The following is a 20127-nucleotide window of genomic DNA, read 5'->3' as shown; positions in this document are numbered from 1 at the left end:
TCAAACGATTTGGAAATTTATTATCAGTATGCTTTCCATAAATAACTCCAATTTTACTATTAGCCCATTCAATCTATATTCTTTCGTATAATTTGGAAGAATTCCATTAATAAACACATTCTTAAAAAAGTGTGTGTGGCGCTCTTACATCACTACTTTTAATGTCAATAAATTCTTTCGAAACAACAACCTCTAGAATGTTGCTTGAATGGTTGACCCACTGCTTCCGATTTAATGCTACTGTTATACATATATCGTTAAGAAAATTTAACGGATTTCCCTAACACACACAAACACAGAATGTATACAATACTAAACTTACAGACATAACGTATATATTCGATTAGTATAAGTATAGAAAATGCATACATTTTCAACCTACGCAAACAGAAAACTGTACACATTTCGTCGCTAGAAGTGTATGCTGTGAAAAATTGTTGGTTCTCTTTTTTTTTGTACCGGTGCCAGTATAGTTTTTGTATGTAGAGTGTGTGTTTGATATTTAGATATACTTTTTTTTGCATATCGTGTCCAATCGCTGAACAAACTCGTAAAGCTTTGAAAACAAATCAGTATGTCAACAGGACAATTTAAATATTTTCTGTTTTATTTATTATTCTCATTTCACCAGTTCGCATTTGCGTTTCTTTTTTCAGTTTTCCGTCGCACATGATTGTAAGCGTTCAAGAATTTTCAATATCGAAAATAGAGTATGGTAAGTAGATGGAATTTTGATGATTAGATTTTTAAGATACAAAAATACTTAAAGGACGAAAGAAGTGAAGCACATCATTGACATTGAATTTGATTTTGGGTTTCAATTGCAATGATACTATTTAATTCCAATGAACAACGATGTATCAATGTAATAAATGATTTCTTCCATCATCGGATTTCGATTGACTATAACACAGTCGTAAATTATCGATGACGATACCCTTAGTTTAAGTCGAAGACTAAAAACCATTAATAAAATAATGAAAACTATAATGTCAATTAAAAAAGATGCTACTCCATACTCCATTGACTGTAACAAGGAAATAAGAACCTATGAGGGACTTACAAGAACTTTCAGAAATATCTGTTATCGACAACAATCACAAAAATATGGTTAATGTGGTCTTATACAGTAAAAGAAAAATTGTTAAATAGAATGAAGTAAAAGATTTTAAATCAAAAACAACTTAAAAACAAAAATTAAACAGAAAAATAACAGATTTTAAGGCAATGCCATTTATTTTTGAGTAATGGTTAGTTAACTCTACAAATACGGCTGGTATCGTCTGCCATTATAACAAAAGAAGAATAAAAGAATTCTTAGAATTTTGTGAATTAAGTAACTAGAACTGGTACAATAATTATCAAAATCGTAAACCGTATTGGAATGAAATTAAATTTGAAAAGAAAAATTTGGTTCACAGGTGGGGACCGAACCCACAATCTTCAACTTGCAGGCCTGATGCTCTAACCATTGAGCTACCGTGGACATCTCCTTTTCAAACCTAATTTTGAACCGTTTTTTCAAAATGCCATTTAGCATAGGTCTAAAACTGTGGAGTAAAATTAACGGAAAACAGTGCTACAACAATTTATGTAATATTTTTCCAAACATTAGAAAAACTCAAGTTTTGGTGATTCCTTATGGTACATAATGAACCAAAAACGACAATACGTAACCTCGATAATATTACTTATTAGAAAAAGTTCAGCGTGGCATGAATTTTATTAATTCACGTAGCCGAAATTAAGTATATATACGGTTTTTCATGTATGTGGCGTGGCATAATAATTATTATATTTTTATGAAAATAGTGAGAAACCCATATCTTGATGTGCCTGAAGTGCCCTTTGCCGGGAGTAAGCCACTTAGATGATTACCATGATAGTTAATAGCCACCGGTAGTTAATAGCAGAAATTTTCAACAGAAAAGTAGAGTTTTAAGCAGTCCACATCCGAATGATCTTGAATTTGAATGCAAATCTTTCGTACCACCATATTCATTTAGAATTTCCGATTTCCCATGGATTTTAGGATTTCCCATGTTCACGAACTTTTCATAAAAAAGATAATTTTTCGATTTTGTTACAACATTGTTATGTTTTTGTATAAACAGATGGTCGTCAGAGTTCATATATATTTAAAATCTTTAACTCTATATATAAATACATATGCATAGTGGATTGGCAATACGTGATAGGGAAGTAAGAGTTTCTAATCAACACTCGTATAATTTTGAAAACCGTCACATTTTCTGTTTCGTGGTTACCTGTTTTTTTTTGTGAATTTTGCATGCGTTTTTATATGGATAAATCAGAAACTCAAGTAAAACTCAGAAACAGAAAATGTGTCGGTTTTCAAAATTCCGTGTGTGTAGTTTCGTTTACTGTAAAAAAAAAACCACTCATACCGTGAGTAAATTTTTTTTTTTGAGCCTTTGTTCTTTGTAAATACCGTCAATAACATAAACTAAAAATCAAAAATTAATTTGTTTGTAATAAAACTTGCTTAAAAAAATACTTTACTGTTAGTTCAAACTTTAGTCTATATGCTAATTAATAAAAATTAATTCAAATAAATTTTCACATCAATGAAATCGGCTAATCGGTCGAATAACAAATAACATGGAAAACAAAAAAAAATAAAATAACGGAAAATGAACCGGAAAATGTAGAATGTTTACGTAGAGTAAATTGGTGGCATTGAATTACACAAATTTTTAATGTTTTCCAAATATTGTTTTTACATTTATTTTTATACCTTTTTCTATAGACTGATCCAGATGACGAGATATGAGTATGTGGTAATCCATTTGTACATTTGCAGCACTGAGAGCACTGTTGCCCCATTGTTTTCTTATTTTTATTCCAATTTATCGATTCATTTAATATGTTCACATTTAGGTTTCGTTTTTCTTAAAATGTTTTTCTTTTAACGGTTGAAAGGATAGACACAAATATGCGTTTCTGGGACAGAATTGATTTGACTCTTGGGCTATTTTAAATTTTCAATATTCTCACAGCCGATCATAACTAAGTTAACTATATGTCTACCTACAGGGCTGTGTGTACTTATAACTAAATTCTTAAGCTAAAAATCTAAACAGAAATTGTGATTGTTTCACGTTCATCAACATTATTGTTCCCTACAGAAAGGTTCTCTACAAAATGAAGTGAAATGTTTTTAAAAATTGAATAAACATTGTGATTCTATCATTGAGACAATGAAATGCCTTCTTTACCGAAAATTTTCATTGAAATGTTTTCTTTCTCTGTGTTTTTCACGCCTGAATACACTGATGCTACAACACTATAATTGTTTTATAATTTGGTGTGACAGAATATTCAAAAATATGAACCGGCGGTATTATGACAAAACACAGTCGTCAATTAGATAAATCACTTTGGTTTTTACTAAAAATACTTATACCGAGTCAACTTAAAAGCGAAAAGAAAAAGTTTATAAATCTCAAATGGCTTTCTTTTGTATATTGATGATGTTCGCAGTGAGTTTTAAATTTAGATTATTTTTTATATATATGACATCAGTATTCCTTAATTATCGAATAGTAAAGAAACTAACACCCGAACTGAATGAACGAGGAATGGAACAGCGATGGCATTATTCATTAAAAGAAAATTATGTTTTGAATTGCCAAAAAATAATGTTTTATATCAGCAATAAACAACCGAATGGAAAATGAAGTTAATGGTCAACGAGAAATAGTTATATGTTTACCGAGGGAAGAAAATATGAAATACCAACAAGATCGAAGTTTTGCGGTGCAATCGGAGCGAGGGTCGTGAATCAACCGAGTTGGAATTTCCTACTTTCTTCCAGAGGTGAACACCACTTTTTTCATTATGTGATTCACGTGTGATTAACCGTTTTTCTCCCTGAAACAAAATTATCTTTCTATTACACCATATTTCAAAACAAAAACAAAGGTGACACTTTGGGGACGAAAAAATATATTTTCTCCACTGTCAAAACAAGAGGGGGTAAATATACATTTTCTACACGGAACTGTCATCAAGCATCACTTTCGAATGGCCATTTGAGTGGAGAAAATAAGGTTAATCACACCACATATAATGAAGTTTTTAGTGAAATTTCGATGTCTGATTCAAGTCTGAGTTTGAGAATTGTTAGAATCTATTTCGTTCAAAGAGAAAACCATTCACCGACCAAACTACCCACACAATTAGTGCATTCATAGTTTTCACTGAGTCATCCGATCTATTGCTAACTATTTTGATTCGCATTCATCGTGTGAACACCCAATACATGAACGAATGCTCTCTGACCATCATAAATGAACTTTGCACACTTTAGTGTTGGCACAAACTTTTCTTTTCGAAATGTGAAATATTGAAGTCAATCAAGAATAAAATGCTCTTTTTAGAAACTTGTATGCCAACTCTATTCTCATTTTAGTATGATTATGTGAATTTCGACGCTACAAAAAAGCGACAAATGAAAAATTATTCGCTAAGGTCTTAAGATAAATATAGTTGATGACTGATTGGGGAACATGTACGAGTAAAATTTGCATTAATTGGCAAGAAATCCTAATGCAAGAACACAATACGGTGAAAATACAAACATGTTTAGGTACTTCATCGGTGTAATTATGTTACATTCGTTTAAAACCTCATTAATTACAGCGATATGGTGAAATTATTTTATTCATAGAACTTTAAACGTCCTGCAAAATATTGTCTTCTCTTATATTATGATGTTTGGAAAACAATAAAGGAAATCGTTAGACCGAAATAGAAATGAAGTTTTCAATTTGAATCCAGTAGATCTAATGTAATATTAATCTTAAGTAAGGCTTTTTGGAGTCCAAAATTTAGATCAGTTTTTCAAAGAATAGACAAAATTAATATCTAGTGATCTTGAATCGTCTAACATTTATGTTAAAGGTAATCAAGTAAAAGCTGTTGTATCAATCTGCTCTGTAAAAATCCTTAAAAAGATAGCAACAGACACGATTGGGAGCACGATTAACTTCTGTGATAGGTTAAGCAATTATGATTAAATTAACATCCCAATCGTATAGATTTTATTGGTTTTTAACGAATAAGTTTTAAAAAAAATATTGTGATTCATTCAATGCATACAGTTCATCAAACTAGAACCTTGCTCGAAAATAATTGAGGTCAAAGACATAAAGTTCCTAACTGAAAAAGTGAAAATTCAACGGCATTATAGTTTTAACACGAAACATGTACTAAAATCGCATTTAAATTTTATATAGTCTTCGATATAAACATAAGTTGAGTATAAACGAAACTTAGTGAAAACTTGACGTAATAATATTTATTATGAAAATAGAAAAAGTTGAGAAAATGTTTCACTTTTTTCTCGTTTCGCACACAGTCACACACACACTAAATTATGTAACTAATAAGTTTTTTCAGATCATTTTTTTTTCGTTAACACTTTTATCGTCCACATTTCACATTTCTTTCTCAATATTTTCATTTTATGGAAAATGAAAACTTTTCCAAATAATTATTTTTAATAAACACCATTCATGATCATTCACCAGCATTCACAAAGCGAATTATTCTGTTGCACATATGGAATTCCCTCACAATAATTTTATAAATATATTTCAGCACAAAAACCTAATAATTTAAATCGAATAACAACCGTTTTGATGCTCTATTTGAACTGCAAATAGGAGGATTAGGTTTTTGGTTCTAGTAGCGCGTTAAATTAAAAAAACATCTCGATGCGTCGACCGTTCCACTCAAACTGAGAACTGTTTAGCTTTTCCTGAGAAAAGTGGCCGAAAATTTTCTACGTCTGTTCGAATACGTAAAAAGCTTAAAATAACTGTGCTACAACAGATACGCTTTTACTACTTTATTTTTATCGCTCTTGAGTCAGCATACAAAGAGAAGAATACGCAAACGCATGAATTAAATTTAATTTCATGTTTTCCTGTACGAATTTGAATCGCAAACAAAATAAAACGTGCGTGACTTGGAGGAAAACACGACTGATGGTAGTGTTCCCTCTTGATTAATTTATTTAATAATGTCACAGATATCTACTCAAAAATGACCATATGGTTGTCGATGTCGTTGACGGTTTTTTTTTTAATTTCAAAAATGCAATAAACGATACAAACGGATTAGTTAAAATGGAAAATACCATCAGGGTAACGAAAAATAAGATTTTTTTAGGCGTGGATATACGTAAATACTCTGGAATTATTAATGCAAGGAGAACAAGCATGAGTTTGAAAAATCAATGGTAAATGCTCGTTTTAACTTCAACTCAACGTTTTGGTTTAAGCGAAGCATATCAACATATTAAGCTTCATTGACACATTGTGTGTCTAGTTGTACGATTACATGTCGTAATAATACTATGAGAGTTTGTTGGCATTACAATTGGCATTACCCCACAACAGTACATAACTGTGTAAGATCTGTACGTACGACACTTAAGGAGAGCAGCTAACATGTAGGAACGTACATCAAACATGTAGGAATAAATTGTCACTTCGTACCATCCCGCCTCTTATATAATATTAAGGTATAGCTACTTAAAAAGTGGTTTTTATATAGTTTTCGCCAGTTTTGAACAAAACGGTTGGTTCAATCAAAGTGTGGTGCAACTTATACAGATTGCTTACGGGACACGGCAATTGCAATAAAATACTGTTCTTGTGCATCTACGATCGCAAGCAACTGTAGTTTTCAACCGAAAAAACTGAGAATTTTATAAAAACGTCTTATGGGGGTTTCATTGTAGTTATTCCAAACCCCCATAAGACCCTATTTGCCATAACAGAACATGAAATTACCTTTCTAAAATCCCCCACACGAGCCCTGTACGTTTCGTATACATCGAGAAAATTGTATATGAAAAGTGCATTTGCTCAGTTTTATTCGGTTGAAAACTTCAACTGCTCGTATGTCCTCATCGTAGATGAATCCGAAACACAAGCACCCATAAGACCCTATTTTCCCCAAAAGTGGATGCTATTGCTTTACTAATGACATCCTACCCGACCCTGTACGCTTCGTGCACCTGTGCATGTTTTCGGTTTTTGATCACCTCTCGATTCGATGATTTTTTTTAAGTGGCTTTAGCTTTTTCGATCAAATGCGAAATACCGTCACTGGCACATTATGAAAAAATTCTACTGGAAAATGCGTTCGATTTGGGTAGGCTGTTTTTGAAAAGAGTCCCTCGGTGGAAATGAAAATCTATTTGCGTTTGTGAAAATCCACATCAAACTATGACAATTCCAATTCGATTCGATAATTTTAGGAAATTGCATAGTTTTCACTTGACTCCTTATTTATTTTCATCGTACCAAAATAGAAATAAAAAGATCAATTTTCGTAAAAGTATTAGTTCGCAAAGGCCCACTTATGCAAAAACGATTGCATCATTACAGGCGAAAACATTAATAAGCCGTAACATTTATAAAATGCTAACAACTATACAAAGCAATCGAACTAGTTCAGACTTAATATTTGACGTCGAACGTCTTCCTTACTATAGTAAACAAAGTAATTATCGTTCGTGGCTTTTGGATTTTGTGTATACCAAAAAATAAACAGTTTCAAACGACTAACCCAATTTTAGATTTTTCTTGCATATATGTATAGTATTCGATCTATAATTAGAATAAATTTACGTTTGAAATTCACACAGATGTTATCAAACTTTTCTTAAGTGCTTCATTTGTGGAGTAAATCCATTGGAAATAATAAATTAACCATTCACGAACGGTAGGGTATAATGATTATCGAATCGATTGCTTGCCAGTTTTGATCTAAGTGTTTTCAACATCTTGATAGACAATCTTTTACGTCATTTAACGAACTTATTCATTTTGATATACGAGACATCATTAGCCGAAATTCATCGCTTACACTTATCGGTGGTGTCATGGCAGAGTTAAATAAACCGGAAGGAGCGATTCATTTTTGAAACGTCAAATATGGTACCTAATACACTGTATGAAAATGAACATTGACATAAATTGAATTAATTTTATTCGCAAAACACAGAGGCTACTAGATAAAACAAGTCCCTAGTCAAAACAAGCGCTCCTGCCTGGTTTGCTTTACTCTGCCGTGGCGGTGTCAATAATAGATGACTGTAGAGCAGTTATTAGTTGGTCCAAAGACTAATTTGGCATAGACTCATAACGAATTTATCCGAAAGTTATATCCATCACGCTTTAATCTAAACATTAATCCAAACTTACCAAGTAAATTCAATCGGCTTGAGCTTTTCAGGTGAATTGAATTTTACCAGAATCACGGCGGATTCACCGAGTGCATGACGAACAACTGAACTTGAATCTTCATTGAATCGAAAGACATCCTCGAATAATTTGCTGGAATCTGAAATTACCAAAAAGAGAGTGGTTAGACTCATTTGAGTTTTTGTTCTATAAGCGAAACTGTTAGAAAAATTAAAATATAAAAGTGTCCAGCCACGCTTTATTGCTTTACCCTACAGTGTAGGGCCTACACCAATACCCCCAAATACTGAAAAATGTGGGAGACACATAAGATTCTACAATCAACTTAACTGTACCTCAACTTTTGGGTGGTTAGGAGCGAACAGGGCGCTGTTATTCTAACAAAAATTCGTGTAACATGTGGAAGATGTGTGCTGAAAGAAGGGTGGGTTATAGTCTCTACAGAAAACCTACTAAATAAGAATCATAATTCATTTAACGATTACAACATATTAACATAAATCCACTTTCGTAAGATTTTTTCAACTTTTTAAAGGGAAAGCTTTTATATATGTATCTGATAAAAGAAGAAGGTCCCTCTATACCATGTCAAAAAGACGCTTTAAGTGTGGATATTTCAACCAGGGCTTTTTTGGGGAATTTTAATTTAAAAAAATTCTAAAAAATACTTGATTCCGGAATTTCTTAGATTTTTTTTAAATTTTAAAAATAAGGTTTTTGGTCCATAACGACATTAAAGAAATAGTTATTTGTTCACCAAGCGATTTTTTTTTTAAATTCACCAGATAAAGTTGAAAATTGAAATATTACTTTTTTCCGAGGTCAAAACAACGGTTTTCACAACAGAGACTCCCAAACTTTCAGCTCAGGTGAGAAAAAGTATTTTACACTCGTCTTTCATCGAAAATAAGACTTTTATTCGAATTCTCATATTTAGAAAATGTCAAAATGTTCCCCGCTGACAGATAGGCAAATTTGTAATCTCTAGGGCTTAAATGTTGGAAATTGTTCACCTAGAGTTAACAAACTGGAAAGCGCCGTGTATATGATACAAATTGTTCATATTGTAGTAGACATAGCAAACTGAGAGACTTCTTTCTCTTCAAAAACGAAAGCTGTCAAGAATCGTTTTCGTGTTGTTGCAATATTTTTAAATTAATAATTTTTGGTGTTTTTCGTGATTTTCGATGAAAGGCGAATGTAAAAGCCATTAAATGACTCGAGTCGAAAAAGGTTTTTAAAAATTCGAGGTGTATGAGTGAGCCTCGAGGATATTGTAACATTCGAATGCGATTGTGAACCTCGGTAAACCTCGGTTCACAAACACACATTCTCATGTTACAATACCCTCGAGGCTCACTCATACACCTCGAATTTTTAAAAACCGTTTTGCGCCTCTTGTAATTTAAATAACTATTGCATGCTACATGAGCCGAAAACCGTGCTTTTCATGTTTCAAGCCATTCTTTCAACGCCCTCAGCATGTTAAACTCTATTACATAACTCTGAATAAAAATGAAAAGTCTCGTTTTCATGTGTTTATTGACCTCGGCTGGATTCGCCTCGGATCAACAAAATTCAAACGAAAACTTTTCATCTTTTTATCACTAGTTATGTAAAATACTATAGTTTCGTCTGCGTTGTGAAAAAGGTTAGGATGGCGTACATCGTCCCTTATATCGTAGCCCTCTGACTTTTTAGAAATTAAAAGAAAAACAGAAAATTGGTTTTTGAGCTGTCATGTAGACACACGTATTATGGTCGATCTGTGTAATTACTTGATACACATTTTTACTGGCTATAAAAAATTAGCTAAGTGGATCTTACTTCAGGATTCATTCAAATTGTGCGCACGCTGTCTTGGGGGAAGGCGTGTCAGAGCAATAAGAGCGCTTCATACATTCTCAATTTTTTTCCTACAAAGTTTTGCGTGCAAAGGGAAGGGTGTGTGGTATTTTTTGGCGTGCGAAATATTTGAATGACCACTTAGCAATATCAGTAAATTCATCTAAACCTTTTGTTGGTAAATGTCTGACTTAAAACGACACTAGATGATTCCCTGTGATTTACTGAATGGAGTATCCCTTCGCTGATTGAATCACTAGACGACCTCTGATTGTATTGAGTCTTCCATCAAATTCCGATAGTCAAGAATTTCCACAGTCAAAAATCATGTTTAACACAAACGTATCAATTTAAATTGAAGACGAATCCTTGTAAATTAAAATAGCAAATTATATTCGATTGGAATTCAACGCAAAAAAGTGGAAGATTAAATTTTTTTTCACGAGCCAAAAACCAAACAACAAGTGGGTGCATAAATGTTTGCAAAAATTTTATTTAATGAAAACACTTTATTACTTCGTCACCTCATCATCAAACATTTTGTCGTGACACTTATCTCACCTTGACCTGAACGTTTCACTCAACCAACCGCAATTAAACGAAGAAAGCTTAATTCCTCATCATGCTCGTAATATTTTTGTTATAACATCTATCCACAGCTTTATTACGAAACGACCAGACGGGCAATATTTTGAAGAAACATTTCCACAAAATCACATGTGCTGTTACGTTTTTTTTTTAATGTTTAAAATGTTTACAATAATAATGTAGTCGCAATGTCTAAAAATAAAGTAAATAATTGGTCGGAAATAGATTTGTCGAAAATGTAAGGCCATTTCGATTTGAATTTTGAGGAAAAAATTGAATTTAATTGAGAGAAAACTTGCATTTTGTACATTTGAATATTGTGGAAAATGGACAATTTCCCATAAAAACTTATTGCAAGGTGATTGAAGGCAATATTTTAATGTAACTTCAACATCGATATTGTTTTGGTGTTTGTTTTGCATATTAAATAACGCCACCCCTGGTATTAGTATGTTTTCCAGGTAAAATAAAGTTTTGTACCATTGGTCGATTACAATTACATACATATGCAACAGAATTATTTTCAAAAAATTACGAGAATTTCTATCTAATATTTTCTGGCTTCCTCACATTCCCCATACAGTTCACAAACATTTACTTGACCTTTTCTCTCAAATGTAAATGATGAACTTCGACAAAAATAAATTACACTTTCTACAATAATTTTATAAGACCAGAAAATATTCTAAATTAACGTCGCCGTCGTCTGCACTTCTGGTTTATTGAATTCAAGACACAATTTTCAAAAGTGTGTAATAAGTGCTATTTTCACTTTATGAAAAACTTTTCTTTTGGAATTAATGATGTGCTCAAGTGGCTGTTATAAATTTAGTTTATTATATTTCTCAGACGAATTACAGTTTGTTATCGTTGTAAAATTTCTTTGAAGTTTCGTTTTTCGCAGATTTTTATTCACGTTTTATTCAAGTTTTCCTATTCACTTCAGCATTTTTATCAAAGTTTCAGTAGAACGATCCTTATATCTAAATATTTAACTTTTCACAGACCAGTCGCTATTGCGATTATCGATCCTCATACCTTATCTGTGACTATCAGAATCAAAAGTCGGTCCTGGGAACCCTTCGTTTATTAAGATCGGTCCTGTCGATAAAGGAGACGACATAGGCCTTCAAGAAATTAAGAAGTCCTCTTCAACCATTGGATAAAAACTCAAAGACGAAATAAATTGTATTCCAATAGAAATTACGTTTTTATATTTTAGTAAACTATTAGCGTACGCATGCCTATTGTTTAGAAGATAAACAAAATAAATAAAAAAAGAAAGAACATTTCTGATCGAAATAGAAATAATATGCTAAAATGAAATATTTCTACGTCTACCATTTCTCTCGATTTATTTAATGATCATTTTTTCCTAAAATTATAACCCCCGGACATTCTATTGCGTAATCTTCAGAAATATTTTTTTCACAATTTTCATCAAGACTTTCAATTGAAAATTGCGTTCATATATTCAATTGGCTTAATACGAATTAAAGGGCTTACCGGTGCTCATTTTTCGGGATAATCTTGTAGAGCTGACTACTCAGCGATGTGGTTCGCACAAAAATTATTTAGTCAAAATGGTCGAAACTAATTTATCATCACTGCATCACGGATATCACCGAAAGTACTTTTTCAATTTTCTTCAGTCGAGATCGACAACACACCTTTTCCACCGAAAAATTTCACCTTTTTCCAAATAATTTCACTTCAATTCGATAGATTTGTTCAAGTTTTTCTTAAGAAAAGAAAAATCCAATGAAAATAAGTTCTGATTTTCTATAAATAGTATCACGTCGTAGCACTGAGCGACTAGTATTCACGTCTTAACATCCAGATGTCTGGAATCCGATTGTGAAGATCTGAGAATATATTTCGGTGTTTCGGCGACGAACGATCTTTTCGTTTTGTTTTCTTCAGTGTATTGGTGTAGACGGCACATTTTCGAAGAAAGTTATAAAATGAAAATTCGGAAAAACCGGCAAAGAAAGCAACAGAGTTTACAATTTTATTTTCACTGTGCACGCTATAACGAATTTGGTGCAAAAGGAAATTGGGAAAACTTTCATTGTATTTTAACGTGTTGAATTAAATTGAGTCAACGCATGCTGTGAAGAATTCAATGAAAATTGTTGTCACATTTTTTTTTCTCTATAATTTCTGTGTTTATTTTTAAATCGGATTTGTGATTTTTTTATGCGAATTTTTGAACAAATTTATTCGTGAAGATAACAATGAAAAAACGATTGTGGTTTTAATCAATCATATTTTGTCGCGCGGTTTCTTTTATTTTTATATAAACTATGGTGTCTTTCAAAAGCCATGTGCTTCATATAAATAATAACTATATGTCTCGTCTAAAAAGGCATATTATTATGGCTATGGCATGGCATGTATAATATGCACTGATGTCCACTATAACCTAAAGTGTAAACTTATGTTTCCATTATTAGAAAAAACGGTAATTTTGTTTTTCTTTATAAGTACCCAGTCCTTCCGAGTCCTTGGGGTAGGAAATTAGTTTATTTCTCACTGTCGGAAAAACACTTTCTCCTCGATGACGAACTTACATTTACTGAAGGTAACAAATTTTTCATGCTAGCGATGCGATCCTTATCCTTATTTTGCCCTATGAATAGTACATTGAATGACAAGGGGCGAAAGTAAAAAAATTCAACCGTGTGCGAGAGTTGGAGTCCGCGCCGAAGGCAAGGGCTCTAATCGCACAGGTTGAATTTTTTTACTTTTGCCCCGAGTCGTTCATACTATTTTTTTTGATACCAACATTGAAAATTGATACGTATCGCAAACATCGCAACAAAATGTTGAAATAAATGGTTATTTGGATCACAAGGGACGAAAGTAAAGAAATTCAACCGTGTGCGAAGTTTGCAGCCCGTGGCCGAAGGCCAGGGCGGCAATCGCACAGGTTGAATTTCTTTACGTCGTGCCATGTGATCCATACAACTTTTCATTACATTAACTACGAAAATTGTAATTTGAGCTTCCTAAACACGTTCCAACTGATGAAATTTACCGAAATAAGCTGAAATGTGCGGGGGTCCAGGGGGCGGCAGCCCCCTGGTAAAAGAAAAATTAATAAATTATTGGCAACGTTCTTTTCTATCACAACAAACACAGTGATCACAACGACACCAGACGGAACACATGTTGTTGCTGTCATTTACTTTCGCACCTTCGTTTGAGAGCCGAAAGTACTTTCGCTCCTCTGTTGTTGCTGTCATTTACTTTCGCATCCTCGTTTGGGGGGCGAAAGTACTTTCGCACCTCTTGTGATGTCGTGGCTTACTGAGAGTTGAATTTTTTAACTTTCGCATCTCATTCGGGGAGCGAAAATTACAATTTTCGTAGTTAGTGTAATGAAAAAGGCATTTAGCCAGAAAATGCGGGGGTGCAGGGGGCGGCAGCCGCCTGGTATATGAAAAATTTAATAATTTAGCCATCACAACAATAACACACACAAAAATTAAGATATAACTAACAAATCATTCAGTAACAAAAAGTATCAACTTTGTATGCTAATTTCAATAAGAACACTGGCGCACAGTGTTTTACAATTTTGATCAAAGTATTCTGCATAATATGAGCGGATTTTGTTGACAACTCGACTCATTTCTCTCATTTTCTGTGACGTCAGTCACTTTCGCTGTTCGTTCAGTTGCGTTCGCTCTTCGTTAAGTACTTTCTCCCCGTGGGATGCATTTTTTTACTTTCGCCCCTCATATACGGGGCGAAAGTATCATTTTTCAATGTTGGTATCAAAAAATAGTCATTTGTGTACCTGTTTTGGACGATTGATTTAAGGCAATTTCAAGCGAAAGTGCCTTAAATCAACCGTCCCAAACAGGTGCACATGTGAGTTTTCATGCAGAGTGCCGGAAACCCGAGAAAATTCGAAAAATTGCCCTCATTTTCGGCCCCGAAGCATGAAAACGTTTTTGAAAATGGCGTTTTTTTGATACCAACATTGAAAAATGATACTTTCGCCCCGCATATGAGGGGCGAAAGTAAAAAAATGCATCCCACGGGGAGAAAGTACTTAACGAAGAGCGAACGCAACTGAACGAACAGCGAAAGTGACTGACGTCACAGAAAATGAGAGAAATGAGTCGAGTTGTCAACAAAATCCGCTCATATTATGCAGAATACTTTGATCAAAATTGTAAAACACTGTGCGCCAGTGTTCTTATTGAAATTAGCATACAAAGTTGATACTTTTTGTTACTGAATGATTTGTTAGTTATATCTTAATTTTTGTGTGTGTTATTGTTGTGATGGCTAAATTATTAAATTTTTCATATACCAGGGGGCCCCCCCGGGCCCCCGCATTTTCTGGCTAAATGCCTTTTTATTTCAATCTTTTGTTGCGATGTTTGCGATACGTATCAATTTTCAATGTTGGTATCAAAAAAAATAGTATGAACGACTCGGGGCAAAAGTAAAAAAATTCAACCTGTGCGATTAGAGCCCTTGCCTTCGGCGCGGGCTCCAACTCTCGCACACGGTTGAATTTTTTTACTTTCGCCCCTTGTCATTCAATGTACTATTTGGTGTCATGCTGAGAGGCGCCATTTTAGGTGAGAAAATAATATTTTTTGTGAGTTCAGCCATATTGGGTGAGAAAATGATCATTTTCTCACCTAAAATGGCCGAATACCAAAACACGCTATTTATTTAATTGAAAGTGGACAAAAATACGTATTTTCGCAAAACGCTTGCATGAAAAACGTTGTGTTCACAAAAGTCAGCATAATCTCAATGAGATTGTCTATAAAGCTCATAACAGTTCTTTGACAACACATACTCGCAGCCTTCGCGGCGTGTGTCCGTTAAACGCACAAGCAAGAAGTTCCTTAACAGGAAACCATAACGCCCTCTCATTCTTCCTTTAAAAATCAGGATTCTCTTTCAAAAGAACAGACAGAACATCCTCAAACGCCAAAAACGGCGAGAACACTTCTTGCCTTTAATCTTTATATTTTCAATAGATTGTGCGGGTATAATGTATACGTCTCCATCTTCAGTTAAGAATAGGTATAAATAAAATGAAAGGAATACCCCTACTGTATTTTATTGAAGAGAAATGGTTTTGCCAGAAGAACGAGTTTAAATCATTAAGAACGATTTCTTTTATAATATGATGTGTTGTGGGTTATGTCTTCTCACTTATCATCTAAACAATTCAGCGCGTGTTGAGACAGGTTTTTTATTAAAAACCAACTAAGTTCATGTAAAACACTTTTTTATATTGTTATATTGTCCCGGAATGGAACGGTGGAGTTCAGGGCCTATTTTTGCACAGGAGGAGGAAATGCCTGTCTAAATTATCGTTATAACTGCTGCTGTTACAGAGGACGTCGGTTAAATTTAGACATAAATTTGTTTTAGCTGTTTTTTTCAGCTGACTTAAATTTACCTCAGTGATACCAACCAGGTCCCTTTCAAAAGACTAGACTTTCATACGCCTTTATACGTCATACAAACAAGTGTGAGAACTTTTGTTTGTTTGAGTGGACCAGCAGAAACAAATTCATGTCGAAATTTTACCAACATCTCCTGTAAATTTAAAACGTGATATGGAAAACTTGAATTTATTTTTAAAAAAATGAATTTTTTTACCAGCAATTAAAATCTAAGAGTAATCAAATACATAATTTGGTTGACGATACGCCTTCTTTCACACTGAATATTGAGTAACATATTTAAAGTGTAGGAGAATCAATTACTACTGATAACATTTAAATTTCGTGAAATTAAATTTCACTAAAAATAGGCTCTGCATCGTTCCTAGTTCTAAATTAGCACCGAAGAACCATGGTATACGTGCCAAAATGCATATATATAAAAAATAAGCAAACAAAAACGTAAACAAATAACAAGATCCAGCCTCCTACTCGTGGTAAAATATTTGCTATATAAAGACTTCAACTTGTGTATCGTGTAGCAGTTGTGTTTCATATTGGTCAAATAAAACAAATTTATTATTCACGAAAATTGATTCTTGTATGTCAGAAAAAATTGAATACAAAAACCGAAAACCGAGAAGATATTTGAGATTTTAAAATGAATCGTTGCTCAGTATTTTTTATGGTGTTCGTCGCCGTCTTGTTGATTAACATTGTGAGCGCCGATATTTATTGCAATGATCAAGGTGGATGCAGTGGAGATGGTGGACCAAGCGCAGACGTTCGTTGCGGCAGTAAGTGTTGCAAATAAAAATACAAAACTTTTAAATTTTTAAGTGCGAAAATACTAAAATCATTTTCTTCTTTAAGATTGCCATTCATGCACCTACAAAAGCTGTTGCCATGTACGATTTACTAATGTGAATACTCGTTGTGATATTGGTGGATGGAGGTCGGACGAATACAAGGCTCGCTGGAACGAGTAAATTTTTGATTTCGTGGAATAACTTAACTATATTATTGGCACATTACAACTTCTGTAAAATTAGATTTCAATTAAAAATATCGAGAAAAATGGAAAAAAATTTACAAAAAAAGGAAAGACGAAGTGACATAAAAAAGATATGAAACTCCCGAATTCACACATTATTCATCCGGCAAATGTTATGCCATAACTTTCGGCTTGCTCAACAGATTTCGATGGGTCGGTTGTGAGAGGAAAATCTTCACTCCAAACCGCAAAAACTGTTTAATTCACCCTTTACAGACGATCCTTCTTTCTCAAAATGTTGGACCATGGACAAAATTAGAAAAGTTCGAACCTGTTCTGATATGGTAGCTTTAGTATTTAAGTTTCACAAATCCGATCATGAGAACCGACCGTCACTCTTAATTATTTATAAACATTTCGTCCGCTCGACATTCAGTGCAGACTTATTGGACGGAAAATGCAAACGAAATTACTTATAATGTCAAAAATAATGACGAAAATAAGCGATGATGGCCGTCGGTTAATGCGATCTTCTATAACAGAGTGTACGTTAAGAAAACAAATGAAGTAATAGATTTATCATATAAAAAATGGCAAGATTACGATTACATCACTGTTTGTAAAAGGAATCAGAAATCGAAACTGTATCGTCGTCCATTCTAAAAGAAACTTCGTCATCAATTTAAAGATTTTATTTGTTCTGTTCCACCTAATTTACTCGTAATTAAGTAACTTAACAATAGTCGTTTTATAAACAAAATTTTATGACGAAAAATAAATTAAATCTGTGATTTGTCTTACAAACTAAAATTCTACAAAAGAGACAATGCTCTATGTTAGATTTTAAGTATACAACGAAGGCGTAGCACTTTCGTTAAACCGAATAAAAATTTCTATCTAATTTTGATTTGATTAGCGGCTTTGTGAATGGCGAAAACCATCCAATTGAGAAACGTCCAAAGACCGCCTGAATACTTTTCCATTTCGATTTACGAACCCATCTGGCCTCCTCCTTTTTCAATTGTTCTATACCCTGTCAATACATAAACCAAAAGAAAGTCAATATTTTTGGTATAAGTTGACTACACATGGAATATCTGTACATACCGTCTCATCGTTCCAAATTGCATTCATTTGTGTGCCCAACATAATTAAAGTAAAAACGGCAAACAGTAACGCTTCGAATGTCAGAAATAATAATAAAATGACTGTTGCCGGTGGTGAAAACGTTGAACACTCCTTCCATTCGTGTTTGATGCACTGGGCGAATTGATTAACGGTGAGAAACATGGCATGAATTGATATCAGAGCGATGTAGAGCTGTTTGTGGTTAGAACATTACTAACAGATTTTCTTTACAATAAAAATGGGTTGCCTTACTGTAAATAATACGAAATACTTTTGGTTACTTTCCCCGACACAGTTGTTGACCCACTGAAAATGAAGTTATTAAAATTTTCACTGTAATACCTCAATAGTTCAATGTGTGGTTTTTACCGGACAATGATGATCCATTTTTCTGTAAATAAAAAATGACAAATTCTCAGTGGATCCTAAAGCACTTTTGCATACTAATTCAAGGCAACAATTTAAGCTAAAATCGAGTCTGAAAGACGAAATAATTATTTACCTAATACATCGCTGACACACCGAGCAGTGGTGCGCCCTTTCCGGCTTTATGCTACAACATTTAGGACATTTGAAAAACACTTGTCCTTCTTTGAATCCCAACTGTTGGATCATTTCTTTCGTCGCATTCCCCTTTGGCACAGCTCCCTGAAAAAACATGGCAATTTTGTCATAATAAGGAATTTCGTTCGATCGTATTGTCAAATTTACTGGATCCGAGAACATTGTCCTCAGATGAGACGATATAGCCAAAAATGATAAGATGTTGAAGATGACGGAGTTGATTGTTTTGTACACTGGATATTGACTGGGTAGTAATATTACTGCCATTACAACAAATTCTACAAAAGAAGAACTGTTATCGACAATTCCATAAATTAAATTATCAAATTCGAATACCGGCAAAGAAAATTAGAAACCATGTCATAGCCGCACAGATAATTCCGCAAATGTCCTTAATTGGATTAAGAAAGCAGCACTTTTCAATAACATTGAAAACAAGCGTAACACAAACAGTAGATCTCACCTTTACACACCAAGCCCTCCCGTTACAGCATTTGTTATGCATGTCACGCTGGTACAACGATACATACTCGAAGTCCATATTTAGTGGACTTAAAGTTGATCCGGATGGCTTTGCAGAAAACAGAAAATGATTCGTTTCAACTTCACAGGTCAACCATTATTTGTGACTATTCTGTAGTGGATTAAAATCTTTTATCGTTCTTCAAGGAGCTATCATAATATGACATAGATAACAGTTGTCGGTTTAGAAGATAACATTCAAAACATTCGTTTTTTTCTGTACGATTACCATCAAAAATTGTAAATTAATGAATGATTCAGTGTGTTTTGCTTTCGACTGACATAAGCGAATTGAGGCGAATTTGTCGAGAATTTCAGACGGCAGCGACACTTAGTGGAAATAGTACAGAATCAACTTTTGGCGCCTCGATTTCGAAATGTTATCATTTGAGATATCATTCCAATGATGATAATTATTAATGCAACCAAATAATTGTCACTCGAATCCGAAAGTCGATTATAATAAAACACATCATGTGGCAGGCATAAAAGAAGATTTGTTTGTCGCTCATTTTCAGCACACTATGCACAAAACCTTGATCCTAAATTAAGCTGACTCCAGCTCGTGCTGGAACCTCAAGGCTGTAAACTTTGGGGAGGTCTCGCAGATACAGATACGCGAGTTTGATATATTTTCGTAGAAGATGGGTTCTCTTTGACAATTACATAGTAGGTGAATTCTGTTTTGTGTGTCCCCGCGTATCTAATAAAATGGCGGTCTACGTGACATCCTAACAGTTTTTAGCCTTACCACTCGCTAAAAAAGCCTTTTAGCATGCGTCATTAAGAGTACTAGTACTCTTATTAAAGGCAACAA

General features: G+C 33.7%; 2 protein-coding genes and 1 long non-coding RNA gene across 3 annotated transcripts in view; 1 reads left to right on the top strand and 2 right to left on the bottom strand.

Annotated features, from left to right (window-relative positions):
• Window positions 1-12516, bottom strand: part of LOC119081597 — a 78004-nt gene extending 65488 nt beyond the window's left edge. The window contains exons 1-2 of the mRNA XM_037190631.1: window positions 12183-12516; window positions 8244-8382 (exon numbers count right to left, since the gene is read on the bottom strand). Coding sequence (XP_037046526.1) covers window positions 8244-8382; window positions 12183-12192 — 149 coding nt within the window. The 5' untranslated portion in view covers window positions 12193-12516. The remainder of the gene's footprint in view (window positions 1-8243; window positions 8383-12182) is intronic.
• Window positions 12517-16629: 4113 nt separating this feature from the next.
• Window positions 16630-17310, top strand: LOC119081297. The gene is made up of 3 exons (XR_005088474.1): window positions 16630-16899; window positions 16976-17103; window positions 17300-17310. It is a non-coding gene; the product is annotated as an uncharacterized LOC119081297 (long non-coding RNA).
• A 463-nt stretch (window positions 17311-17773) lies between these two features.
• On the bottom strand, window positions 17774-19385 carry LOC119081294 (palmitoyltransferase ZDHHC3). The gene is made up of 8 exons (XM_037190055.1): window positions 19252-19385; window positions 19125-19179; window positions 18936-19066; window positions 18727-18872; window positions 18594-18615; window positions 18477-18530; window positions 18204-18416; window positions 17774-18129 (listed from the first exon to the last, which is right to left on the bottom strand). The coding sequence occupies exons 1-8, from the start codon at window positions 19327-19329 to the stop codon at window positions 17971-17973; spliced, it is 858 nt and encodes a 285-aa protein (XP_037045950.1). The 5' UTR covers window positions 19330-19385; the 3' UTR covers window positions 17774-17970.
• Window positions 19386-20127: the final 742 nt, after the last annotated feature.

This window comes from Bradysia coprophila, unplaced genomic scaffold (genome assembly GCF_014529535.1).
Source record: "Bradysia coprophila strain Holo2 unplaced genomic scaffold, BU_Bcop_v1 contig_358, whole genome shotgun sequence".
Lineage (NCBI taxonomy): Eukaryota > Metazoa > Arthropoda > Insecta > Diptera > Sciaridae > Bradysia > Bradysia coprophila.
Note: the sequence above shows the minus strand (reverse complement) of the source record. Positions and strands in the feature narration are given on the sequence as shown.

Coding starts and splice junctions, on each gene's coding strand:
- LOC119081294 (XM_037190055.1), bottom strand. CDS start 19,329: ATGGACTTCGAGTATGTATCGTTGTACCAGCGTGACATGCATAACAAA. Junction 19,180..19,251: donor GGAGGGCTTGGTGTGTAAAG/GTGAGATCTACT, acceptor AATCCAATTAAG/GACATTTGCGGAATTATCTG. Junction 18,531..18,593: donor AAATGGATCATCATTGTCCG/GTAAAAACCACA, acceptor CTTCATTTTCAG/TGGGTCAACAACTGTGTCGG.